Source organism: Miniopterus natalensis, chromosome 11 (assembly GCF_054644295.1).
Source record: "Miniopterus natalensis isolate mMinNat1 chromosome 11, mMinNat1.hap1, whole genome shotgun sequence".
NCBI lineage: Eukaryota > Metazoa > Chordata > Mammalia > Chiroptera > Miniopteridae > Miniopterus > Miniopterus natalensis.
This window is the reverse complement of record NC_142091.1, coordinates 44,411,211-44,437,718: the sequence shown is the minus strand read 5'-3', so window position 1 is coordinate 44,437,718 and position 26,508 is coordinate 44,411,211. Positions and strand designations below refer to the sequence as shown.

The following is a 26,508-nucleotide window of genomic DNA, read 5'->3' as shown; positions in this document are numbered from 1 at the left end:
GTGAACCAATGTTCTCCACACTGTCACATTTTTTTCATACCTTTGTGGCTTTACCCATGACATTTCCCCTGCCAGGAATACCCTCCCTCTGCCTAGCAAACTTTAGGACTCAGTCTAAAAGTCAAATTCCCCTTTAAGCCTTCCCGGAATGCTTCTCCCAGAGATGGCTTACTCCCCTCTCTACTCCCACTGCATCTTGTTCGTGTAAATGGGAGACACACTGCACTTTGCAGCAATTATATATGTCTTATCTCTCCCCAACTCAACTGCCCTTGACAATGTCTTATCTATTTCTGTATCTTTAATGCCTAGCAGGGCAACACAGAGCAGATGCTCAATAACTGTTGAATAAATGAATGTATAAATACTAAGGTGAAGTTTTTTTTAAGTTGCTTAATCCCTCTCCACCATGCCAAGTGGTAGGAAGGAGGGAAGAGATGACCTGGAAATGGTTTATGGAAGAGGTAGGAGTTAAATTGACCCTTGAAAATGAGAAGACTAGCTCTTTCCACCTAAGCCATAGGCATCTCTCGGGACAACTGGCACCAGCACCACAAGACCAGGGCAAGAAAAAGTGCTCCACAAGAAGCAAAAATATAAACTGGGATGCCCTGCTGCCAACACTAAGATTAGCCCCTGCTGCATACACAAAGCCCAAGTGCAGGGAGGAAACAAGAAGTACTGGGCCTTGAGGCTGGACGTGGGCAATTTCTCCTGGGCCTCAGAATGTTGTACGCAAAACAAGAATTACTGCTGTTGTCTACAATGCATCCAACAACAAACTGGTCCGTACCAAGCACAAGTAAAGAATTGCATCATGCTCGCTGACAACATACCGCACCTACAGTGTTATGAGTCTCACTACGCACTACCCCTGAGCCACAAAACGGGGGCCAAGCTGACTCCTGAGGAGGAAAAGACTTTAAACAAAAAACAATGAAAGAAAATTAAGAAATATGATGAAAGGAAAAAAAATGTCAGAATCAGCAGTCTTCTAGAGGAGCAGTCCCAGCGGGCAAGCTTCCTGCACACATCACTCCAAGACCAGACCATTGTGGCTGAGCAGATGGTTATGTGTTCGAGGGCAAGGGTTCTAGCTGAAGAAACTAAGGCCCAGAAAGGCAAGTAAACCCTCTTCCCTCCTATCTTAGCTCATGTAATAAAGGTGTTTATTCTTAAAAAAAAAAGTTAGAAGACCAGGAAATCAGAGACTTACCTGTGTGTATCCTTACATGGTTTTTATAATTGGTTGCACTGGCAAATGCCCTTCCACATCCTGGTTCTGTGCAGTAATAAGGTCTTTCTCCTGTGTGTGTCCTAATATGCACTTTTCTGATATTTGATGTTGTAAAGGACCGACCGCAGCCTTCGAAGTGACATTTAAAGGGCCTTTCCCCTGAAAATGCAAAGGAAATAAATTAAATGGTATAAAAACACATAGAAAATTAAAATGTCTTATCCTTCAATTCTGTTTAGGGTCCTGCTCAACACTCTAGCCTTCCTGTATGTGAGTTTCCCTTTCAGATTATTTTCCCCCCCTCCCTCCTATAAACAGCATCTTCTACTCCAAACTTAAATTTATATCAGGAGCCCGCCGGGTGTGGCTCAGCAGCTGAGCATCGATCCAGGAGATGGGGGGGCATGCAGGAGGCAGCTGATAAATGATTCTCTCATCACTGATGTTTCTCTCTCTCTCCCTCTCCCTTCCTCTCTCTGAAATCAATAAAGATATATTAAAATAAATAAATAAAAACCACACAAATATGTGATATGCTGAATGAATACCAGCAAAGGGTCACAATTCTGATGTTTTGAACAAATATTAATGGAACTAGATTATGGTTTTATGTAACTTTTATACAAAAAGTTGGCATTATATAGCAAATCCAAATAGTATTTGCAGGAGCTTGGAAACACTTCTGATACAATGGATAAAAGTAAGTTCATGAATGAAACAGAAGCACAGACCTACAGCTTTGCTCCTGAACATTATAATGTAAAGCCAAAAGTTAAACTTCAATGGCTGGAAGAATCCTCCATGGAAATTTGCTAAACTATTTCAGAATGCATAGAGGTATTGGGAACAAACATACTATATTTACAACATCTGAAGTAAATCTTAAACAAAGTTATCTTATGCTATGTTACTTAGTCAACAGCTTATAATAGCATTTCTTATCAACAGTTTCTGAAATTCTTCCAGCTCTAATCCAAAGCAAATAATTACCTTTATAAAACCAATTCCACAACTAGTCAAGTACAAGGAAGAGAGGGGAGGAGAGGAGATAAGAACAAAGTAGCCTTTTAGAAAAGGAGAGAAGAAAACCTAAAGGGGAGGAGAGATGATCACAAGGAAGTAACAAGATTTTCTTTCTATGGAGCTGTTAGGGGCTCAGACACTTTTTCTTAACAGCAGCTTAGTGCATGAGAAGCAATACTAAATTGAGAGGCAACTGAGCGCCTTAAGTTCTGGTCTCAGTTGGGCTACTAAGTAGATGTGTAATCCTAGGTAAATAAGCCTGTTACTTAGAAATCCCTTTTTGATACTGGTGATCTAGGGCCATTGTTTATCTTTTTTGGGACATTGACCTGTTTGAGAATCTAACAAAGTTATGGGCCCTCATTCTGGAAAGAAGCATACGTGTGCAAATGGCAAATTGCATGGAATTTCAGTTTAAGAGAACCCTTGATGATGACTCCCTGAAACTCTTCCGGAGCCTCCTTCCCCAAGACCCCTCCCTAAAGGTAAGAACTACCTAGACAGATCTGCTCACACCAGTACCTGTATGAGTTCTGATATGTTTCTGTAGATCTCCTGAAGTTTTGAAGGATTTAGTACAATTATCTTCTGAACACCGATATGGCTTTTCTCCTGTATGAGTTCTGACATGACTTTTTAATCCATAACCTTTAAGAAAAATTTAAAAGAAATTTAATTACACAAGGCCCCTCTAACCATGCCCATTGAGATTAAGCTATTGAAAAATATAGTAAACACCAAGGATATAATACTAGGCAAGCACAACAGGATAACTATTAAAAATGTACAAGAGTATGACAGGACTTCATGCTGAAAATTCAATAGTTTCATCTCTGTCTAGAAGAGGTTGTGTGTGTTTTTTTATAGCACCCCAATCTTACTAGATGTTCATAACTCATAATCCAAAAGCCTGAAGTGGAATTGAGATGTGGAGTGAGGAACAAAGTGGAAGTCAAGATGCCTGGTAACAGTCCTGGCCCTGCAGGATGTGTCCCAGTTCCCTAAGGTCTGTACTGATGTTAAATTCTGTGTCAGCATTTAGAAAGCAGGGTATGGAGTGAAATATCGAACAAAAGTAGGCAGAAACAAATCAAGCCTGAGGAGAAAAATGGGAAGAGAGGGAGAGAGAAAGAGAGGCTAGAGCTAGCGGGACAAGAGGTAGCTAAGGGAGAGACTGAAAAATTGGTCATTGTATGTATGCTAATTCAGACAAAGGCAAGGGGTCAGTTCTTGCCTCTGGCCTATTTCTGCTTGACCCCTAAGTGAAACCCAAAAACAAAGGAAATTCATGTTTTTACCTGTTGCAAATGCTTTCCCACAGCCTGGATGCTCACACTGATAAGGCCGATCTCCTGTGTGTGACCTCTCGTGAACCTGTGATTAAAACGCAGTCATGATTCTATTTCCTTTAGGCATTCCTCAGGTAGATGGTCTCAACATAGACCTATTTTTTTTCACTGCTGAATTATTTGTTGTTTGTATGTTATTTTTTGGGGGGGAAAAAGATAGCTTTTCTTTTCTCAAAACTACAGTCCAGTAATTCTCAATATAGACTAAAATGTTCTATGTTTAAGAAGTACTCATTTTAAGTAAGAAACAGGAAGAGTGGAAGTGTGAGTTTTCCTAAAGTGCTCAAAGGTGTCTGTATGGAACATATACATGGTGAGAGCTAAGAGCAGAGTGTAGGGAGAGGCTACACAATGTACGGTTGAGTGGGGAGGCGCTCTGGCTGGTGTTGCTCAGTGGTTAGAGCATGGGCCCTGCACACCAAAGGGTCTCAGGTTTGATCCCTGGTCAAGGGCATGTACCTGGGTTGTGGGTTCACTCCTGGACCTTGGTCTGGGTGCGTATGGGAGGCAACCAATTGATGTGTCTCTCTTACATTGATGTTTCTCCCCTCCCCCCATCCCTTCCTTCCACTCTGAAAAAGCAATGAAAAAAATATCCTCAGGGCAGGATTAACAAAAAAGGGGGGGAAAAGGTTGGGGAGGCTGCTGCTTGCCTCAATCTAATGCAAAGCTTCACCACTGACTAGTAGTGTGGCCATGACACTTGCCTTCTCTAAGCCTCAACATCCTCTCTGTAAAGTGGCGACATAAATAGTATGTACCATAGAGTGCTCCTGTGGCAAATGAATGATCATGACAATGGCCAACCTTTACTGAGCCTCTACCACCTGCCAGGCCATTCTTTTCGATACTTTACAGGTACAGTTTTATTTAATTCTCACAACTACTCTACAGGAATGTACTTTTTATCATCCAATTTTATAGATAAGGAAAAGGAGGTACTAAGAGGTCAGGTGACACGTTAGAATTACACACTGGTAAGTAGTGGAGATGGGCTCTGGACTGCTACTCCAATATGCTAAATGCATACTTCCTGCCACACTGTAGGCTTTTCAGTAATTGTTAGCTGTTATTTCTGAGTCATGGTATGTCATATTGAGCAGCAATGAAAGTACTTGGCCTGTATATTTGGAAGACAGTAAACTAACACCAGCTTTTGCTAGATTTCAGAAAATCACTGATAACAGACTGATTACACACACTGCTCATATAATTATATAAAGTTCACATTTGACAAAAATGTATTTAAATACATAGAGTGCCTACCATGTGGCAGTAGGGAGACAGAGATGAAGTAAACATAGTCCAAACCCTCAAAAGTTGACGGTTTCTAAAATCTGCATAGGCTTTTAGGTGTCTTTATATGAGTGACAGTGTGTGTCTATACCTTGATAAGTGGGGGGAAACAATGGCATTTGAATCCTACAAGTATATCATGCTGGCATTTAATGTCCTAGGTACTCTCATAATTAGATTCAGCATTTCTTTATTTATACCTTAAGATGATGAGCTGTTGTATATAATTTTCCACATCCATCATATTCACATCGAAATGCCTTCTCTCCACTCTGTTGAGATTTAGCAGTTACTCTGGTTGCATGTCCTTGTAAGACAATCTATATGAAACAAAAAGTATGATTTAAATTATTTATAGAGATGAAATTACTATTTTCATAATAAAAATAAATAAAACTGGAATGTAGGTTTCCAGACATAGTCATCATTTTACTAAGATTCTATCATGCTGAACCAGGTTAGGCTAATTCTGGCTAACTAGAATTCCATGGCTGAAGTCAGTGACTCTGGATGAAGTCGAAAGGAGATCCACGAGGAGGTACAACTAGAGCTCACGGATCTACAGTAGTCCCCCCTTATCCACAGGGGATACATTCCAAGACTCTCAGTGCATACCTGAAACCGTGGATTGGACCAAACCCTATATACACTATGTTTTCTTCTATATATACGTACTTATGATAAAGTTTAATTTATAAAATAGGCACAGTAAGAGATGAACAATAATAAAATAGAACATGTATAACAATATAATATAATATAATAAAGTTATGTGAATATGGTCTCTCTCTCTAAATATCTTATTGTACTGTAACCACCCTTCTTACGACGATGATGTTGTGAGATGATATAGTACCTTATTAAGTTGAGAACTTCCAACTTTCACTTAAAGGAAGCACTTTTTGGCTTCTCTTTGGCATATTTAAATTGTCGGCATCACTACTCTTGCGCTTTGGGGTCATCATTAAGTAAAATATTATTAAGTGCTTGAATACAATACTATAATACAACGACAGTCTATCTGATAACTGAGACAGCTACTAAGTGACTAACAGGCTGGTAGTGTATACAGCGTGGATACACTGGACTAAGGGATGACTCACATCCTAGGCAGGATGGAGCAGGGCAGTGTGAGATATCATCATGCTACTCAGAATGGCACACAATTTAAAACTTATGAATTGTTCATTTCTAAAATTTTCCATTTAATACTTTTGGACTGCAGTTGACCATGAGTAACTGAAACCGCATTTAAGCAGGTTTCTATGTTGCCACTCTAGAAAAATCAACCCAAGTATCATCTCCATTGTATGCAGGTATTCTTTGACATACTCAAGGGATATATCTGTATTTATCTACATCTATTTATATTCTAGGACATGTATCCTAAAAACAATGTAAAAAGCATTTCCAACTTAAAATGATAAATTAGAAATGGTGGCCCTGCTGGCGTAGCTCAGCGGTTGAACATTGACCTATGATCCAGGTGGTCAAGGTTCGATTCCAGGCCAGGGCACATGTCTGGGTTGTGGGCTCAATCCCCAGCAGGGGGCCTGCAGGCAGCTGATCAATGACTCTATCATTGATGTCTCTATCTCCCTCTCCCTCTCCCCTCCTCTCTCTGAAATCAATGAAAATATATTTAACAAAAAGAAAAAAAAGAAAAGAAATGGTCCCTGCCTTAGTAGGGCTCTCATTCTAGTTAGTGAAATTGTCGTATAAATTAGGGATTATAACAATATAACAACTGCTATCACAGCAGTCCATGCAAAGTTTTATGGAGAACAAAACTGGAAAGTGGGAAGAGATGCAGGTTAGGGTGAACTGTTTATTTTTTTATTTTTATTTTTTTAAAAATATCTTTATTGATTTCAGAAAGAGGAAAGCAGAGGGAGAGAGAGAGATAGAAACATCAATAATGAGAGAGTCATTGATCGAGCCCACAACCTGGGCATATGCCCTGATTGGGAATCGAACTCCGATCACCTGGATCCCAGGTCGACGCTCAACGGCTGAGCCACGCCTGGCTGGGCAGGGTGAACTGTTTAGAGGTAATGATGGAGCCCCAGAAAAAGGATCCACAAACTGCAATGGGCAGGGGGAAGTTGGTTCACCTGGTCTCCAAAATTGCCTTAGATTCCAGAACACAGGCTTCATTTCTGTGATATTCATTTCTGTGATATTTCTATTTCTTCGGTGCTACTTTGCATCCATATGATGAATCCTGACACCTGAGGTAGTTTGAGAAAGCTACTAATACATACTGTATACTTTTTCTGAATTGGTAAGATTTTCTTAGAAAGGTAGTGAGTGCCCTCTTCTTGCTTTCATCCATAAGAGGGCTTAAAAATGCTAAGAGAAAGAGAATTTTATATAAAAATGTAGCTTTACATACCTGCATTTTTTTCTCTTGCTCGTTTTCTCCAATCATTCCGGTACCTGTTATACTTTCACTTCCATCAATGGACACCTATAGGAATAAAACAGAGCTTAAAAAAGTTTTACATTTTGATAATTGTTTAGGTTGGGTGATAAGTACATGGAGATTCATTATTGCTTGTTTCTGTGTAAGTGTGAAAATTTTCATAATAAAAAGTGTGAAAATAACCTTTCAAATTATATGAAAGATATATATTCAATGCAGAAAAACCCCCAGCCCCTTTGATGTAAAACTTAATTGAGACTTTCCTTCTTTCCCAATCTCTAATTTCTACTTCTTAATTCATAAGTAGTTCTACCTATATTTTATTATTTCTCTTATGGCACTCAGACATCCACTCATCCTCGAATATAACTTTTATGAGTTACATGCCACCCATTTCTTTTCTATAAGCTCTTATCCCATCCCCTTATTTTTCTTCCTATTATTTCTTTCTATACACACTTCAGATAAATGCTGATCTTCTCCTTGATGCTGTCTGGTTTTGACTCTGAATTGCTAGTTTCTTACCAGATAAAGTATACTTTTTTGTTTTCTTTTAATGAAAAATAAAGAAGGTTGTTCTTGACATTGTAAAATGATGTACCTTTGCCGCATACTGTTCCAAAGCACTGATGGTTTCAGGGTCAATCGTGGCATCCCCAGTGTGAAGACCTGCCACTGTACCATCAGCCTGAATTGCTAAGATGGTATCAGACTGTGGGACTTGCACTGCATGGTGGATGTAAGCTGTGGTGCCATCTTCCAGCTGAACTGCCTGTAACGCGCTCTGGTCATAACTATCTGAGGGAGTGGAAGAGAATGACATTAAATTAAAGGGATTCTGATAAAGTTACATATTTAGTCTCTAATCTATGATTATGTGCCAGTATCTGTTCTTAGCATCTTAAACACTTTAACATATTTAATCTTGGGGATTGAGCATGCAGCACAGATATGTGCCCTTGACCAGAATTGAACCCAGGACCCTTTGGTTCCCAGGACCCACACTGTTACCACTGAGCCAAATCGGCTAGGGCTAAAGTTACATATTTAAAGGAAGAAGGGAATGAAGTTTTACTGAGTAGTTACATGAGCCCTGGCCCGTGTGTTTTACATGTGTTATTTCATTCAATCCTCACAATTCTGTGAGGCAGGTATATTTACCAACCCCACTGTACAAATGGAAAACTGAGAAACTTTACTTGGGGAAGTAAAGTCACTTTCCTTAGGAACCAGGAAATAAAACTAATTAACAGTGAAAAAAACAAGGATCAGAATTTGTGTCAATGTTACTCCAAAGTCCATGGTTTTTTTCCCCCTCTAAATAACCACACAAAGCTATCTATATACAGCGTTGTAAAATAGTAAATCTATCCAACTAAAATGAACCTATGATTAACTCCCACTGCTAAAGAAATTTTTTTAAAAGATTATTTATTTTGACCCGGAAGGGGCATCCGGCCCTGGCTGTATTGATGTTTTCCAGCCGCCGCTCTCACTGCGACTGAGGGAACCCTCGCGGAAGGATGGTGTGCGAGAAATGTGAAAAGAAGCTTGGCACTGTTATCACTCCAGACACATGGAAAGATGGCGCAAGGAATACCACAGAAAGTGGTGGAAGAAAGCTGAATGAAAACAAAGCTTTGACCTCAAAAAAAGCAAGATTTGATCCATATGGAAAGAATAAGTTTTCCACTTGCAGAATTTGTAAAAGTTCTGTGCACCAACCGGGTTCTAATTACTGCCAGGGCTGTGCCTACAAAGAGGGCATCTGTGCAATGTGTGGAAAAAAGGTTTTGGATACCAAGAACTACAAGCAAACATCTGTCTAGATGTATTGATGAAGTTTCTGGCTTTCTGTGATTTTGCTGTTTTAAATTTTCAAGGCATATCATAGGTTTTCAAATTACAAAATAACATGTTTTAAGACAATTAAGTTTAAACCAGGGAAACTGATCCATTCTTTTGCTCTGTAGAAGTTCTGAATAGCGGCAATGTAACTAGTCTGCCTTATAAGCATCTTACTTAACTAGAAGAAGTGGCAAATTTAACAACAAAAATGCTGTCCCAGTTCTATATGCACTTTTTATTTAACATTAAATAAGAATTATAATTCTTAAAAATAAATAAATAAAAAGATTATTTATTTTTAAATTTATTGATCTGTAGAGAGAGGAAGGGAGAAAGAGAGAAAGATCAACTTGTTGTTCCACTTATTTATGCATTCATTGGTTGATTTCTGTATGAGCCCCGACTAGGGATCAAACCCACAATCTTGGCTTTTTGGGACAATGCTCTAACCAACTGAGCTACCTGGCCAAGGCTAAAGAAAAATTTCAGCACTTACTTTTTCTCATCTTTAATTAAACAAATTTACTTATAAATTTAAATATTCTAAAATTTAAAAAATTTCCCTATATGAAACAATCTATATAAAAGAACAACAAAATTTTTTTTTTTTAATTTCCCCTTTTGGTCTCACAACTAAGTAGTCTTTTTAAAACATGTTATGTCATTCTATAATAAAATATTTTATAAAGTAATAACAATAGCTGGCATTTACTAAGCATATACTATATGACAAGCATTGTTCTAAGTGCTTTATATAAGTTTGCACATTCTGTCATCACAGCAACCCTATGATGTGGATATTGATTATAAGCCTCATTTTACAGGTGATAAAACTGAAGCTTAGGGAGGTTAAGTAATTTGCTCAAAGTCACACAGCTAAAGAATAGCAGACCAAGATTTGAACCCAGATAGTCTGGCTGCAGAGCTGTGCTCATTACTCCTATGCATTCCACCTCAAACCCCTGGTCCTCTCCACACAAAGTGAAAAAGCGTTAATATTTTGCTATATTTGCTTCAAATATTTAAAATTTTTTATTTAGTTTTAACTAAAGATCAACACAATAGGCAAAGAAGTTATATTTAACAGGAAGAAAAAAGTTAACAATTTAACTTCCAAATATTTAACCTCATTTTAAACACAGACTCTATTTGAAGTCCTCCAGGGAACCGGGGTTTGCTATTCTGAACTGTTATTGGACAGCTCAAATTATGAGAAAGTTTTTCCTTAGACTGTGCCAAAATCTGCCATCTCGTACTTGAGAACAAGCATAATTCTTCTTTTACATGACTGCACTTCAGTAATTAAAGGCAGGCCTTATTTTCCCCACATCCCCATTTCTTCCTTATTTTATTCATATTTCCAAAAGTATTTTACCTTTGGAGGTATGGTGAATAAATGCTGTAGTTCCATCTTCTAACTGCACGGCTTGACCATCCTCTAGCCGTAAACTGTCCCCTGCTCGAGAACAATGCTTACATTTAGATCCCATGTTTTCTGATAACACAACAACCACAGAGTAAATAAATCATTAAACACATTATAAAAACTATACTTGCTTTATGGGTCCTTGAACATTTAAGTAATTTCAGTAAAGCTGCTCTGAACAAGTGTTTAATGGCAAAAAGATACTAAGATACTTATTTTAGGAATACATACCAGGGGATAAGAAGAACTGAAAGAAGGAAAAGAAGAAAAAAAATCAGAGACATGTAGGATTTAGCTCAAAGAATAGAAATATTTACTCAGGACCATTGCACGTTTATCCAGAGTGCAGTCCAGTAACTTCTATTATTTTTGAAAGAAAGTCTCAATTAAGTTAAAATGGTCTTTGGCTGCCCTATGTGACATCTACTGGTCTTCTCTTTCAGAGCAGGACAAGAGATCAGGACCAAGTTTAAATCGTAAGAGGAGCTGGAGGAAGCAAATACTGAAGTACGAAAAGCAGGAAGGTAAGCAGCATGAAATACTTACTGCTTTTAGGTATGGGTACATGTTGAACGTAGGCAGCAGAACCGTCTTCCAGCTGAATAACCTGGCCATCTATGAGTTTTCCATCTGGAACAAAATATTTTTGCCAATAAGTTTGCATAAGCAGAAAACTTAAACTTTATACAATTTCAAAATGATATCAACTATAAAAACATACACTACTTAAGATCATGTTCATCTTGATTCTTCCCTCAATGTTCTGAGGCAATTCAATATCACATCCAGTGATCCTACAGAAAGCAGAAAATCCTCCCTCAGCCATCCTTCCTCCCCTCCAATTTTCAATTAGACAAGTTCAAGAGGAAGAGTGGCTCATCACAGCAGGCTACATGAGTCAAACCTCTATATACCTTTTAGAGCCACCCAGGAAGAGCAACTCTGACCAGGGGAAGCTGAAGCTGGGAAGAATAGACGGGTATGTCAGTGTTTGTGAGGCCAGCTGTCATTCTGATCCCTGGGGGCATAAGTCCCCTGACTATGTATATACCTGCTCAGTAGGTTTCCATAAAAACAAGGAGTCTGAGAACGAGGCTATTTCTTGGAGCAAAGTAAACACTGATTCAGAGACAATATTATAAAAGTAGAACCAAATATATGTTATTTCTTAAAAATATTAAATAATAACTTGAACTAAAAAAGGAAGAAAGGTCACACTAGAATTAGGTTGGGGACACTCCTCCTTCCCTCACTAATTTTGATACCCCGTAATATCTTCCAAATATCTCAAAGGGTGCCCCCAAATTATTGAAACAATATTTAAGTTAAACTGAAACTTGAAAAGTACCATATGCAATACAGCATCTTTAGGAGGGACTGAAAAGGGGTATAGCTGCTAAGTGCTCCAACTGTGAGGTTATTATACATTACTGGTATTAACCAATGGGTTGTATATGAGGCACGTACCTTTAGAATTGTGCTGTATATAAGCGGTAGAACCATCTGCAAGTGTTACTGCTTGCAAGCTTACACCTTCCATATTTTCTAAATTGTCACCATCTATTATAAAAAGACAGTTATTTTCTTCAGATAACTATCATATGTACATGCTGTTTAAATCAATTTTTTTAATGAAAATTAGGCAAAAGGAAGACTGCTTAACTTAGTCTCAAATGGGATTTCTCCTAGTATTTACAAAAACATTTCCCTGCTCTATTGTACCCAGCACCCACACCAAGGTAAATATGCTCATTGAAAGGCTTAGCTTTGGGTTGTCTTAGGTAAACAAGAAGAGGGAAATAAACACAGTGCTGTGTGTTTTCATTTTTCCTTAAGATAAATGATACTTCCAAACCCACATGATCCCTCCAAACAAGACTGCTCACCTGCCACAGTTACTGCCTCTGTCAGGCACAGGGTAACATGCTGAGCCTCCATTCCTCCTCCAGGAAACTCTGTCATTCCCTGAGAATCTCGATTTATTTGGGCTAACAACATTTTTTACCTTGAAGAAAAATATAGGCACTTGAAAACAAAGAACAATGTATATGAAATAAAAGCTACAAAGAATATTTATGAACCATAAAAAATGCTAAGAAGTAAACAGTGTTTGAAATAAGCTGAAATTTCACTTAATATACAGGGTAAGAGTACGAACCCAAAGTCCAAGGTGTGCTTTTCATAATTCATCAGTAAACTATTGAGCACCCTAGCAATATTGATTAAAATTCTAGTAGCTAATGATACTAATATCATTTAATAATATTAATAATACTAATATATTAAATAGAAAATGATAATGATAACTAACACTTTCATAATACTTACTATATGCCAGGCATTAGGACTAATTCAGTTAATCCTCCTAGCAATCCTATGAATTAAGTACCATTTTATCTCAATTTTGTAGATGAAGAAAATGAAGCTCAGAAAGGTTAAATGACATCCTTAACTTCACAACATAATAAATAGCAAAATCTACTTTCTAACCATTCAGTTCAAAAACTCTTATATGAGCTACTGGGTTATCTGTGACTCCTAGAACAGTCCCACATGTCTCTTGTATCTGGGCCTCTGAACACTGCTATTCACACCATCTAGAATACTCTTCCTTCTCTCTTTACTCAGCTAAATGTTTTCGGTCTCATATTCCACCTGGCATTACATATGTTTGCTATTAATGCTTATTAGTAGTTTTAAGTTAAATGAGAAGAGATTACACAGCTCTATGTCTCTGTCTTATTCACTATTTTCTCCTACTACTAGCTTTTTGGGGTGGAGTAGATTACATCTGGGTAGCTCAGTTGGTTAGAGCATTGTCCTGATATGAGGTTTCGGGTTCAATCCCCAGTCAGCGAACATTCAAGAATTACCTGATGAGGCCCTGGCCAAGTGGCTCAGTTGGTTGGAGCATCATCCTGTACCCCAAAATTTGCCGGTTTGATTCCCGGGTTGTGGGTTGGATCCCCAGTAGGGAGACAATTGATGTTTCTCTCTCATCAATGTTTCTATTTCTCTATCCCTCTGCTTTGCTCTCTCTCAAAAAAAAAAAAAAAAAAAAAGAACCACCACCCTGGAGAACCACCTGAGGATTAGCTGGACAGAACTCCTATAATTAAGAATATAAAGAAGAAGCCAGGTGGAGACTGAAAACAAAACAAAACAAAACAAAACAAAAACATGGGGAAAAAACCCTAGAATGATCAGGAAAACTTGGAACCACCTATCAAAATTTTAAATGCAAGTCTTAAACCGAGTAATTCTTCTTGGAATTTATTAAACAGATACTCTCTCAAGTGTTCAAAATTCATTGTAATATTATTTATAATAGCCCCAAATAGTACAATCTAGAAGTTCATCAATAAGGACAGGTTAAATAAATTATAGGACATCCATAAATGAAACATGGAGACATTAAAAAGAATAGGATAGATCTATATGAAATGGTGAAAAATATGTCCAAGATACTGAGAAAAAACAAATTGCATAAGAGTATACATAACATGACTGTGTGGGGGATTAGAACAAGCCACCCCAAGGTGTGCCTCAGTGGTATGCTGATTACTTTGAACTAAAGGCAATTTTAGTTTCAGGCTCAAGAACTTGAATTGGGGCCTTGCCCATAATAAGAGATTATCAGAGATAACCTCTTTTGATCTATGTATAGGGCAACGACCCTTTGAAGCCCCCAAGGTACACTGCCGCATTCTTAGCTCAGGATGTCTTATATACCTCAATCCCCTTTTCTACCTCTGAATCTCTCATGCATGTGAGGAGCTCTGACTCTCTCATGTTTGTGAGGGTATGTATTAAATTTGGTTATTTTCTCTTGCTAATCTGGTTCTGTTTGATTATCAGACAAGCTAGAAGAATCTTGAGGGTAGAGGAAAGTTTGTTACTCCCCCATAACTGTATTAATTTTTAAAAAATGTATATAAATAGCTGGCTGGTGTGGCTCAGTGGTTGAGCATGGACTCATGAACCAGATCACCATTTCAATTCCTGTTCAGGGCACAAGCCGGTTTTGGGCTCGATCCCTGGTGGGGGAGGAGGGCACAGGAGGCAGCCAATCGATGTTTCTATCTCTCCATCCCTCTCCCTTCCTCTCTCTCTAAAATCAATAAAAACATTTTAAAATGTATGTAAGTATCTACATATGCTTGTGTACACATTTAAAAATTCAAGTGGTTACCTCCCAGAAATGAGACTAGGAGACTGAGGGTGGAGTGGGGAAGGAACTTAATTTTTACTGTACACCTTCTGTAAGTTAAAAAGAATTTACCTGATTACATCCATGATTTAAAAAAAAAAAAGTCACTATAAACAGAAGCATTAATAGAGAAAGCAGCATCTAACTTTGCCTCTGGGATGCAAAGACCAAGACACGTAAACTTGGGCATAAAAAGATACGTAAGCACTTCCTAGGGGTAGAAAGGGCAGTCTCAACACAGGGAACAGTCTTTAACTGTCACTGGCCCCTCACTACCAGATCTCAGTCATCATTTGAATCTTATAGTATTTGCTGTTATTTGGCTTGTAGCGCAGTCAATCTGAATTACAATTATGTTTTCATCACAATATATTTCATCTACATTTTGGCTTTAGAATTTGCTGGCGTGCTAAGCATTTGGTTTTTTGTTACTGACTTGCATGCTATGCATTTGAATCCTGATCAGTTCCTGGGCAATTAACCTGCTGCTGAGCTTCCATTTCCTCTTTTGTAAAAATGGAAGAACACCCGCCGACAGGGCTATTTTAAGAATTAAGTGAAATAACATATTTAAAGCCCTTAGCACTCAAGATGTACTCTTGTGCCTATTTCCTTTCTACAGGTCAGAAAAGTGAGATTTATAGAACCTTGTTTTTGGCAGAAAGGACTCAGATTCCTGATATCTAATGCTCTTCTCTCCTCTTACCAGTCCTTTAACGCCTACATCCAGTCTGCCCATTAGACTATAAGCCTTTTAAGGTACGTTCTGTGTCCTCTGGGTCTCTGAAATTTTGACTCCTAAGATTATATGTTCTATACATATCTAATGTGTTAACATATCTCATGTTGCAGAGTGCTTTACAACTGTCCTCCATTATATACATCCAGCCATTCTGACCTAGTTCCTAGTAACATACCTAACTCTTCCTGCTTTTACACATACTGTTTAGTGCCACCTCTTATCTGAAATGTCCATTCTACCACCGTCTCCTTATTCTCTATCACGGAACTCTATCTCCTTCACTGGAGAATTTCACTTATCAGAATTTCCAAGTGAACTCTAACTAAGTTCCATGGTGGCAGGGCTCCTTACCTGTCCTATTCACTCCTGAATTCTTAGTGCCTGCAGGAATGCCTGGCACACGGTACATGCTTACTAAATATTTGTTGAATAAATGAATACAATTTGTATGCTCTTTTCATTGTGCCTCACTTTTCACAATATGCTACTGTATTTTGTGTATATAGCATGTATACATTGTCATTCATTTTAATGATTCTAACTTCTTGTGACCATTACTTCATATTACACAAATCTCTGTATTTTCAGCACTAGGTCAAATGCTTTCATTATTACTTAACTTAAAAATGTGTATAAATGGCACATTAACATCCATCTTATGGCATATTATATAGAGTACTCAAAATACTGTATTATTCTAGGAACTACAGATATCTTATATTTTAAAAGTTAAAGAGGTGGGTACTTGGTAGGTTGATAGACTGGGCTTTTGAACCAGTCATAGGTTCAAGTCCCAGTTTTGCTGCTTAATAGTTGGACAAATTAAACTTCAGTTGACTCACATGCAAAATAGGGATAACAACTCCAGTACATGACTTAGGTTTGTAGTGAAGGTAATAAATTCATGTACATATGTAAACCACTCAATAAATAATTCAATTCAGTGCCTAGTCAAAGTTAAGTGCTGAGTAAAGCGGTACTTTAAGTACAAAAAGTGTAGTTTGGAGTTAAATGCCCATGTCTAAAAATTAGTGGACAATTTATTTCCCCAGGGTACAGAGTTCCCACTGCAGTAGTTTTAAAATGGGATTAGATTTATGGAAAAGTATGGAGAAGTTTATCATTGTTTTCAAAATTTTCTTTTCTATGAGGGAGAAGGAGATTTCTCAGTCTACATCCATCTTAAAAACAAAATCATTTTGATTGACAGTACAATAAAGTTTATGTTTAAAATTTTAAAAATTTTTTTATTGATTTGAGAGAGAGGAAGGGGGAGAGAAAGAGAGAGAAACATACATTGATTTGTTGTTCCATTTATTTATGCATTCATTGGTTGATTCTTGTATGTGCCCTGACTGGGGATAGAATCCACAACCTTAAAGCATGGGGAAGACGCTCTAACCAATTTAGCTACCCAGCCAGGGTCACAACAAAGTTTAAAATACTGTCTCAGAAATTAAGCACAGAAAGGAGCAATGACACATGCAACTCGACTCTTAAAAAACCATTGTGTCCTGAAATAAAGCCAGGAGCGAAAAGACTCAGAACTAGGTGAAACCTCAGATTAAAACAAAAACAAAAATTAGATTAAAAACTTCAAAATTGAGAAATGATTAAAACCTCAGGACTCAAAAAATTCTCCTCACATGATCATAAGCTGCAGGTACATTATAAAAAGTTAATAGCAGCTGAAATAATAGTAGAGGCACAATTCCCCAATCCAAGCAGGTTGTCTTTTCATGAACACAATGAATCCTTACTTCACAGCAATATCTCCACTTGCAGCAAAGGGCTACAGACATTTTGCAAATCATGTATCTAATAAGGAACTTATATAAAGACCTCTTACAACTCAGTAATAGACAAATAATCCAATTTAAAAATGGGGAAAAGAGCAAAATCAACATTGCTCTAAAGAAGATACACAAGTGGTCAATAAACACGTGAAAAAATGCACAATACCATTAGCCATTGGGAAATACAAATAAAAATCCCTGGGATCCCACTTCATTCCCACCAAAATGGCTACTATCAAAAAGACTGAGAATAACAAGTGTTGACAAGGATTTGAAGAAATGGGAACTCTCATACACTGCTGGTAGGAATGGAAAATGGTGCAGCCGCTTTGGAAAACAATTTGAGTTCCTCAAAAGGCTGAATGTAGTTACCAACCATATGACGAAGAAATTCTACTCCTAGGTAAATATATATCCAAGAGAAATGAAAACATGTCCACACAAAAACTTGTACACAATGTTCATGGCAACATTACACATAACAAATGGCGGAAGCACTCCATATGGCTATCAACAGATGATAGGTAAATAAAACATGTTATGTCCATACATGAAATAAATGGCAATAAAAAGAAAATATGGATAATGCTATAACATGAATACTATGCTAAGTGAAAGAAGCCAGTCACAGAAGCCCACATACTGGAAATTCATGAACTGTCTAGAATAGGAAAATCTGTAGATTAGTGGCTGGGGAAGGGGTGAGGGGTTAAAGCAAATGGGTAGCAATTTTATGGGTAGTTTCTTTTTGGAGTAATGAACATGTTATAACATTGATGGTGGTGAAAGTTGCACAATTCTGAATATACCAAACCACCTTAATTACACACTTTAAGTGGGTGAATTGTAAGGTTATGTGAATTATATCAATAAAGCTGTTATTTTTTTTAAAAAGGGAGAGGAAGCTATGTAATTTCCAACATAAACCTGAATTAGTTGCAAGTCTGACCATCTCATCAGATTTTGAATGATCTCTTTATCACATATTCTGTTACTAAACACTTAACAGTGAATTGAAACTACTCTCTCTGCAAGAGAAAGTAAGTACTGCACAGATTTTTGTCATCTATAGCAAAACCCGCTTATCTTCTATTAAGATACAGGACAAAGCTGACCACAACCTCGAACCTAAAATTTTTCACCACATCCCACAATGATTATCTCAGCTTAGACACTGCCAAGGCAAAGGCTTAATTTCAAACAAATAATGGGTTTAGAAATGGCATTCTTTTTCCCTACTTTTTGCTTAACTTCATTAATACAGGAGGAAAAAAGTTGTTTAGGAACTGAAAGACTGGTTCACTCTCCGGCCAAAGCCGACAAAAAACAGGAATTATAAAATTGACAACTTCTAATATTCGGTGTTAGGCCTCAGTGACCTAATTTTTTTTTTTAAGTGAGGGAAACAAGTAATCAGTGCACGATCTGGGTGGGAGGAAATTCTAGGCGTGACTTCAGGCGGGGTCCGAGCGGGCCCACGGCCAGCCCTGCCGCCGGCGCCACAGCTGGGCCTGCGGCGGATCGTGGCCCGCCGTCCCGGCCGGAGGAGCTTCGCCACGGGAGCGCCTGGGGACTCGCTCCGCGTGGAGGTCAAGCCGAGAGGCGCCGCCAGGCTCCCGAGGGCTCCACCCTCCCGCCCCTCTCCTCGGCGGTCCCCCGAGGGGAACAGGCGGGGCACGGCGCGCAAAGGCAAGGGGGGGGGCGTCCTCGGCGAGAAAAGCTCCGCCGCCCCAGAGTGGCGGCCGCGGGTTATTAATAAACTCCGCTTCTGCCCAGGCGCCGCTGCCGCGGTCGGCCGTAAAATCAGAAAGGCCTTCGGCAGAGGCTGAGCAGCCGGAGTCGGGGCCGGGCCCGAGCGGCCCCGCGCCGCTGCGCTAAGGGCGGCGGCCGGGCGGAGAATAATGCACACTGGGTAAAAACACATTTATATACGAACCTCCGAGAAAATTTTCCAACAATTCCTTCGTCCGACCACCATGCACCAGGACAGGAAACAGCCGCCCGGCCCCCAGGCCCCGCAACCCGCATACCCAGCCTGAAGCCCGCCCCTAGACTCCATTGGGCTATCACGACGTCACTCATTAGGCTGTTCCTGTTCGCCATTGGCTCAAACTTAGGCGACGCGAGGGACCAGTTTATCCGCGCCCCATTTTCATGACGTCATACGTTAAAAGCCGCGCCTGAGTGGCTTGCCTAAAGTGCGGAATCAAAGTTCCTGTGTCTGAGTGGTTGGCACAACCGCTCATCCCAGACCGACACCGCCTCGCTGGCAAGTGAATTATGCCGATTCAGGGGCACCAGAGGGAGACGCCATTTTGTAGTGAGGGAGGGAGGCTGGTCCTTGTGACTAGCCGGGAGGGAGAAGAGGTGGCTGGCGCCATTTTCCCCACAGGGGCTAGGAGGTGGCTTTGGCTCTCCCTTTGGGCTTATTGGAGCGCGTCCTGGAGACTGGTTGGGTTTTCCCTAGCGGTTGCGGAGGGTCGCCCTGTTGGGAGGAAATGGTTTGGGAGGGCTAGGACAGGGTGGGATGCCTCACGGCTCCCTGGGGGGCTCTCGGTGCCAGGTGAGGCCTTTGGTCCTAGCTGAGGGCTTTGCTTTCCCGAGGGCTGCTGTGCGTCAGTCAGTGACGGCCAGGCCTCCCTCTCCGGAGGCGCGTGTCGTCTCCGGGGCATCGACATTCGGTGGGAGGGTGAGCCTCCTACCCCTGCCGAAGCTTCGGAGGAGCTTGGCAACGAGGCGATAGTTTTGGACTCTGCTGGGAGACACTGCGGATCTTTTTTTAGTGTCATGTTGTTTAGGTTCAAAATTTGAAGTTGTCTGTAACGGTGTCGCTACCTTCTTTTTCACTTAGTTTTTGTATGTGTCGCGAATTAAAGGAAAGCCAAAAGGGTGGGAAAAGCATTTCCTCGGGTTCCCGGAGCGGAGGAAGAATGAATACAAATTGTTAAGTTTAGGTGATATTTTTGTGGGTGTCGACTTCGACTTAAACTGTTGGAGCCCTGTCCGGATGGCTCGTTCGGAGCTAGTCCCCAGTTTACTAAAAGGTTGCGGGTTCCATTCCCAGTTACGACACATACCTGGGTTGTGGGTCGATACGGGTCGGGGCGCCTGTGGAGGCAACCGATTATTCTTTCTCTCCCTTCCTGTTTAGAACATATCCTCGGGTGAGGATTTAAAAAACAACTACTATTGGAAATACTAGCTATTTCAGGAGTATTCAGTAAGTTCATTGGCTTTGGCAACCAGGCTGAGTAAAGATGAGATAAAAGGATAGATTCAAGGCTTGTTAAATCGAACATTTCAGGTGTAGAACTGAGTTACTAAGAATGAGGAAGCCGCTCCTTAACTGGAGGTTCGTGTTCCGCTTGCAGAAATTGGAGCTGGATGACACTAGATTTAGTGTCTTTGGCATTTCAGGTGGTTATGAAATGGCCAAGGGGTTAAATCAAAAGGAAGTAAAAAATAGCCCAGTAAGTGAGGGTAATTAAAATGTTTTGACTGACAGTTGAGCCTAATTTGAGATCTTTTAAATTTATCTTTATTGTTGAAAGTATTACAGGTGTCCCCTTTTCCCCCCAGTGATCCCCACAGGCCTTCACCACACTAGAGATTTTAATGGTACCTTATTTGTTGGTAGGGCTGGAGGGCTGGCGGACCCTAACCAAGGTTATATAATTGGTGCCCAAACGCCATTAGAAGGAAAGTAGGAATTTTGAGTTTCATTTGCATACATATTATTTAGACGTTTAAAGCAGTTATTTTGTTTTGTTTTTTAGTTAATCCTCACCGGGGACATTTTTTCCAATGATTTTTAGAGAATGGAAGGGTGGGGGGAGGAGAGAGAGAAACATCTCTGTGAGACAGACACACACATGGATTGCTTGCTACCTGCAGGTGCCCCAACCAGGACTGAGGTTGGAACTTGCAACTCAGGTGCCTGCCCTTGACTAGAATTCAAACCTTCGACTCTTGCTGATGCTCTAACCACTGAGCAACACCAGCCAGGGCAAAGCAGTTATTTTTTTATGCCCTTATAAAAATAAAAAATGTGACATAAAATCTGATTAAGTTACTTAATTGGAGGAATTGGTTCATTTAAAATAGTCTTGTACCCAATGGATAGATTTCCTTTGTCATAAGGGAGTACAATATAAGAGTTCAGATGAAAAACAAGGTGTTTATTTAAAAAAAAAAAGTGTTTTATACTTTCTGTACCTTCTAGGTGTTATATCTGTATTTGGTAATCAGAAATGTTATTAAGCACTGGAGGGGTACTCAGTTGGTTAGAGCTTTCTCCTGATACTTCTGGTTCTATCTCTGGTCAGGGCACATACAAGAAGCAGCTAATGAATGTATAACTAAATGGAACAACAAATCGATGTTTTAAAAAAGTTATTAAAAGAATCAGAATACTTTTATGCAGTTTAGCCACTTATTACTAAGTCCCATGCCTATAGTCTCCTTAAAACACTAATACAGAATCTCAAAAAGAATTGTAAAATCACCCTTTAATTGCAGATTGCAGTTACAGGATGTCTTTTTTAGTCCCCCTTTTATTTATTATTTTATATGTTTTTATTGATTTCAGAGAGAGGAAGGGAGAGGGGGAGATAGAAATATCAATCATGAGAGTCATTGTGATCATCCGCCTCCTGCACACTCCCTACTGGGGATGGAGCCCACAGCCTGGGCATATGCCCAGACCCGAAATGGAGCTTTGACCTCCTGATTCATAGATCAATGCTCAAACTACTGAGCAATGCTGGTCAGGCTTTAGTACCCCTTTAAAAATTTTTTTTAAGCTACAGTTTACATTCAGAATTATTTTGTTAAGTTTCAGGTGTGCAGCATAGTGGTTAGCTAATCATATACTTTACAAAGTGTTCTCCCTCACATTTCCAGTACCCAACTGGCACTATACAGTTATTACAATATTATTGACTATTTTTTCTATACTGTACTTTATAGCCTCATAACTATTTTGTAACTACCAATCTGTACTTCTCAACCCCATTCCCCTCTGGCAACCATCAATCTGTTGTTTCTGAGCGTTTCATACAGGACATCTTTGTATCCCCAGTACTGAGTAGTTATAAAAATTGGTGGTGGTGGTAGATAGGTTGCTGTAATTCTAATCTGATTTAGAGAGGAAACAGTATTCAGGGCAAGCCATAATGTTCATATTTTCCCCAAATCACTTCCTATCCCTTGTATCTTGAATTAATGGCTTGAAAATATTTCACTTCCAACCAATGCTAGTCTAGGCTCTTAAAGCTCGACCATTTGGCCAATTTTCTTAACAGGCTAATTTATCTCTAGCCCCCTTTAAAAACTATTACCATTGTGTTTTTAAGAACATTTCAGTAACAAAACCTTTTGGAGAATTGGTTGAATTTGTCATATTTCTACCATGACAACCACTGAAATATTACATGTACAGAAAAAAAAGAGAAATGACGCATTAAGTCCTTAGAAGTATCTCCGGGAGAAAGGGTTATGACTTGGATTTATAAAATTATTCTGTAATAAATTTGAATTTTTAAAAATAATTTGTAGATTTTAAACACTCGAGAATTTTAAACCAAACTAGTAGCTTGCTCTGCATTGGGAGATGTCACTGTAGGTGTATCAGTTGTGTCAGAATCTGTTGCCTCATCTGTACGGTAAAACCACCTATGTGGTGTGACTGGCAGGATATATGAGAATGTAGGTAAGCAAATGTAGCTCAGTGCCTATCAGACATGCACTCAAGTACTTAATAAATGTTAGCCCATCTTTCTCCGGATCTCACTGTAATGGTCTCTACAGCAATTCTCAAGCACTTTGATAATAGCTCCTTTGAGATTTGGATGAAAGCTATGAAAAATATACTACGAAGTTTGTAGTGTCATAGGGCTTCTGGGAGTTCTTGGCCTGTAGACTAAACTCATTCAATTAATCTTAGTTTCCACAATGAAAGCATTAATCAGGGCTTAATTAGAACATACTTTGGAAGTGTATGATTAGGTTTTTAAAAATGTTCCTTCCCAATCTCAAACGATTCTCAGTATATATAGACATAAGCATTTCTATACTCTAACTGGTAATGTTTTGTTAGTGGCCAATTGCATGATTCCCCTCATTTCAAGCTGATGTAGTTCCAGTATGAATGCAAGTTTTCCATTTTACCAGCTCTACCCTTGGACCACTTGTTAACCCATTCATTCTATATTTGAAAAATCATCCAGTAGTGATCTGTAAAGTTTTCCAATGAGGGTTAATGTGTATTGGTTTATTTTAGTGGCAAACTAAGGGAAATATACTCTTAATTTACAAATTGTAAATTTTGCAAAGCCCCTGAAGATACTAGGTGTCCTTTTAAAACTGGCTACCTCCTCAAGATTCTAGCTTCATTTTAGCTTCTAATTACATTTGTTTAAAGTAGAGCATTCCAAACAAGGAAAACCAGGTTTCACTAATATACGTAAGTCCACAGTGTTTCGGTAGCAGAGTTAGTGGATAATACATGAATGAAGCCCATTTTTAACATGATTTTTCTCATACTCTTGAAATGAAGAACTTTTTTTTTTTGAGGTGAAGATCATGTCTCCAAATAAGCAATAAGATTGGTACCATTTTATAGGAAAACCCTAAGTGCTATAATTTTTTTTGGGGGGGGGGTTGGCTCAGTCTTAAATTCCTAATACTATGTATTACATTGAAAGATGTAACATGCAAATTTACAGAAAAAGAATTTTAAGGATCCCTTTCCCAACACTGACACCAGCTTTGGCTGTTTGATACAGTAATGAGAATGAAAAAAATGAACTAGTAGCAAAACAAAATGCTGGAGTAATACAATCTCTAAGACTATTTTCCCCCTAATATGGTGACAAATACATAACCATGAGTAAAACTGTTCTTAAGTATCTCATGTTACATTTTAAGAGAACTTTAACCAAATTTGAGACTTGCTGTAAATAAAACTAAAAATTATTGAGATATTCATATACCATAAAATTCACCATTTTAAGTGTACACTTTAGTTTTTAGTATCTTCACAAGGCTGTGGAACCATCAATATCAGATTCAAAACATTTTCATCATCCCCAAAAGGAACCCTGTACCCATTAGTAGTCACATTTCTTCCCTCTTCCCCTGGCAATCACTAATCTATTTTCTGCTTGTATGGATTTGCTAATTTTAGACATTTCATATTAATGGAATCTTTCGTGTCTTTTTGGCGATAATGCTAGTATTAATAATCACGTACAAGTTCTTGTGTGCACATGGCTTTCATTTCTCTTGAGTATATCTATGTATCTGGGAGTAGAATCGCTGGGTGACACTATTTTCAATCTTCAGAGGAAGTGCCAAACTTCAAACTTTTCCACAACAGTTAACCATTTTACATCTTAACAGTGTGAAGTTTCTAATTTTCCCACATCTTCACCAATAATTGTATTTGTCCACCTTGATTAGACATGCTAGTAGGTGTGGAATACCTCATTTTTATTCCAATTTGCATTTCCCTAATGACTAGTGATGTTGAGCATCTTCCCCAATAGTACTGGCTATCTTTGAAGAAATGTCTACTTGGATTCTTTCCCGTTATTAAAATGTTTTGCTGTTATGAGAGTTCCTGTATACTTAGGATTTGCATCTCTTTTGGTGGTATATCCAGGAAATCGCTGCATTGCCTAATTCATAGAGATTTAGGCCTGCATTTTCCCCGAGATCTTGTATTTAAATCTTTGAATCACTTTAATTTTTGTATATGGTGTAAGGTTAAGTGTCCAACTTCAGGCTTTTGCATGTATATACCACCCAGTTGTCTTAGAGCCATTTGTTGAAGATTCATACATTGGTCTTGGCACCCTAGTTGAAAATCAATCTACCACAAATTTTACTTCTGGATTCAATTTTATTCCATTGGTCAATAAGATATCTGCCCTTATACCAGTACCATCATCACAATTACTAAGTCATGTTCACACATGGAATGTTTTGGCTACTCTAAATCCCCTGTATTTCCATACAAATTTTAGGATCCATTTGTCTGTCTTACGAAAAAGATAGCTGGGATTTTAAAGGAATTACATTGCATCTGTAGATCAACTTGGGGAATATCTGAACATGGAATGTCTTTATTTAGGTCTTCTTTCAACAGTTTTGTAGTTTTCAGAGTATGTTTTTCACTTCTGTTCAGTTTATCCCTAAGTATATTTTCATGCTGTTGTACATGGAATTGCCTTAGTTTCACTTTCATTCCATTGCTATATAGTGTAACTGATTTTTGTATATTGATCTTGTCCCCTACAACCTTGACGGTCATTAGCTCTTCTTGCGTGGATTGACTTTCTGCAAGATTATGTCATCTGTGAATTCACTGCTGTCTTTCCATTCTGGATGTCTTTTGTTTCCTCTTCTTACCTAGTTGCCCTGGCTAGAACCTCATGTAAATATTGAACAGAAATGGCAACAGGAGGCATACTTGTCTGGTTCTTGATCTTAAGGGGCAAAGTTTTTAAGTCTTTAACTTTAGGTTTTGGGTGGATGCCATTTTTCAGGTTGAAGAAGTTCCCCTGTAATTTTGGTTTGAGTTTATTAAAAGAATTTTGAAAGAAACATTAAAAGACCGATAGGAAGCATTTAAATACAGGATTCAGAGTTTAACTGACAAATTTCAACCCGTATGTGACAGATCCATAAATATATATAAGAATTAACACCTTACTTTAAAAAACCTGGAGGATTTCCTTGGGGGGAAAAAAAAGTTACTTAAAAGATATTTATTCCTCCCATAGTGATAAAATCTGGAATTTCTAGCTGGGATGTAGTTTCCCTCTACAAGAAACACATGCACCAAAGTTTTATTGCAAGGGTGGGTAACTGTGTCAAGGTTTTGTAAAACCTAAAATTCAGATGGAATGCTGACAGTCACAGGTAATCATCACCAAATTATACAGAACTAACATTTTTATAACTTAAGTTTTAATATAATTTTAAGTCATTCATCTTACAAACTTTGAAATGCCAATTATATGCTTAAGGCAGTGTGCTGGGTCTTCCCAGAGACCTGTTTTAGTCATAGTAATACAATTCTTAATGGTTTTTTTCTTCATGCTTGCTTCAGGGGCTATATCTGGGGCTGAATAGGGCATAAAGCCAATACCC

General features: G+C 38.7%; 1 protein-coding gene and 2 pseudogenes across 2 annotated transcripts in view; 2 read left to right on the top strand and 1 right to left on the bottom strand.

The window, feature by feature from the left end:
* The window catches only part of ZNF143 (zinc finger protein 143), a 32,273-nt gene extending 12,923 nt beyond the window's left edge, over positions 1–19,350 (bottom strand). The window contains exons 1-11 of one of the 2 annotated variants that reach the window (XM_016206624.2): positions 19,289–19,350; positions 12,491–12,609; positions 12,072–12,164; positions 11,151–11,234; positions 10,554–10,637; positions 7,932–8,128; positions 7,301–7,375; positions 5,106–5,225; positions 3,559–3,634; positions 2,783–2,908; positions 1,217–1,396 (exon numbers count right to left, since the gene is read on the bottom strand). In XM_016206624.2, coding sequence (XP_016062110.1) covers positions 1,217–1,396; positions 2,783–2,908; positions 3,559–3,634; positions 5,106–5,225; positions 7,301–7,375; positions 7,932–8,128; positions 10,554–10,637; positions 11,151–11,234; positions 12,072–12,164; positions 12,491–12,602 — 1,147 coding nt within the window. In that variant the 5' untranslated portion in view covers positions 12,603–12,609; positions 19,289–19,350. The remainder of the gene's footprint in view (positions 1–1,216; positions 1,397–2,782; positions 2,909–3,558; positions 3,635–5,105; positions 5,226–7,300; positions 7,376–7,931; positions 8,129–10,553; positions 10,638–11,150; positions 11,235–12,071; positions 12,165–12,490; positions 12,610–19,288) is intronic. The other variant, XM_016206625.2, reaches the window with a different exon arrangement.
* On the top strand, positions 410–1,101 carry LOC107532261 (small ribosomal subunit protein eS8-like; annotated as a pseudogene).
* Positions 8,851–9,272, top strand: LOC107532289 (cysteine-rich PDZ-binding protein pseudogene; annotated as a pseudogene).
* Positions 19,351–26,508: the final 7,158 nt, after the last annotated feature.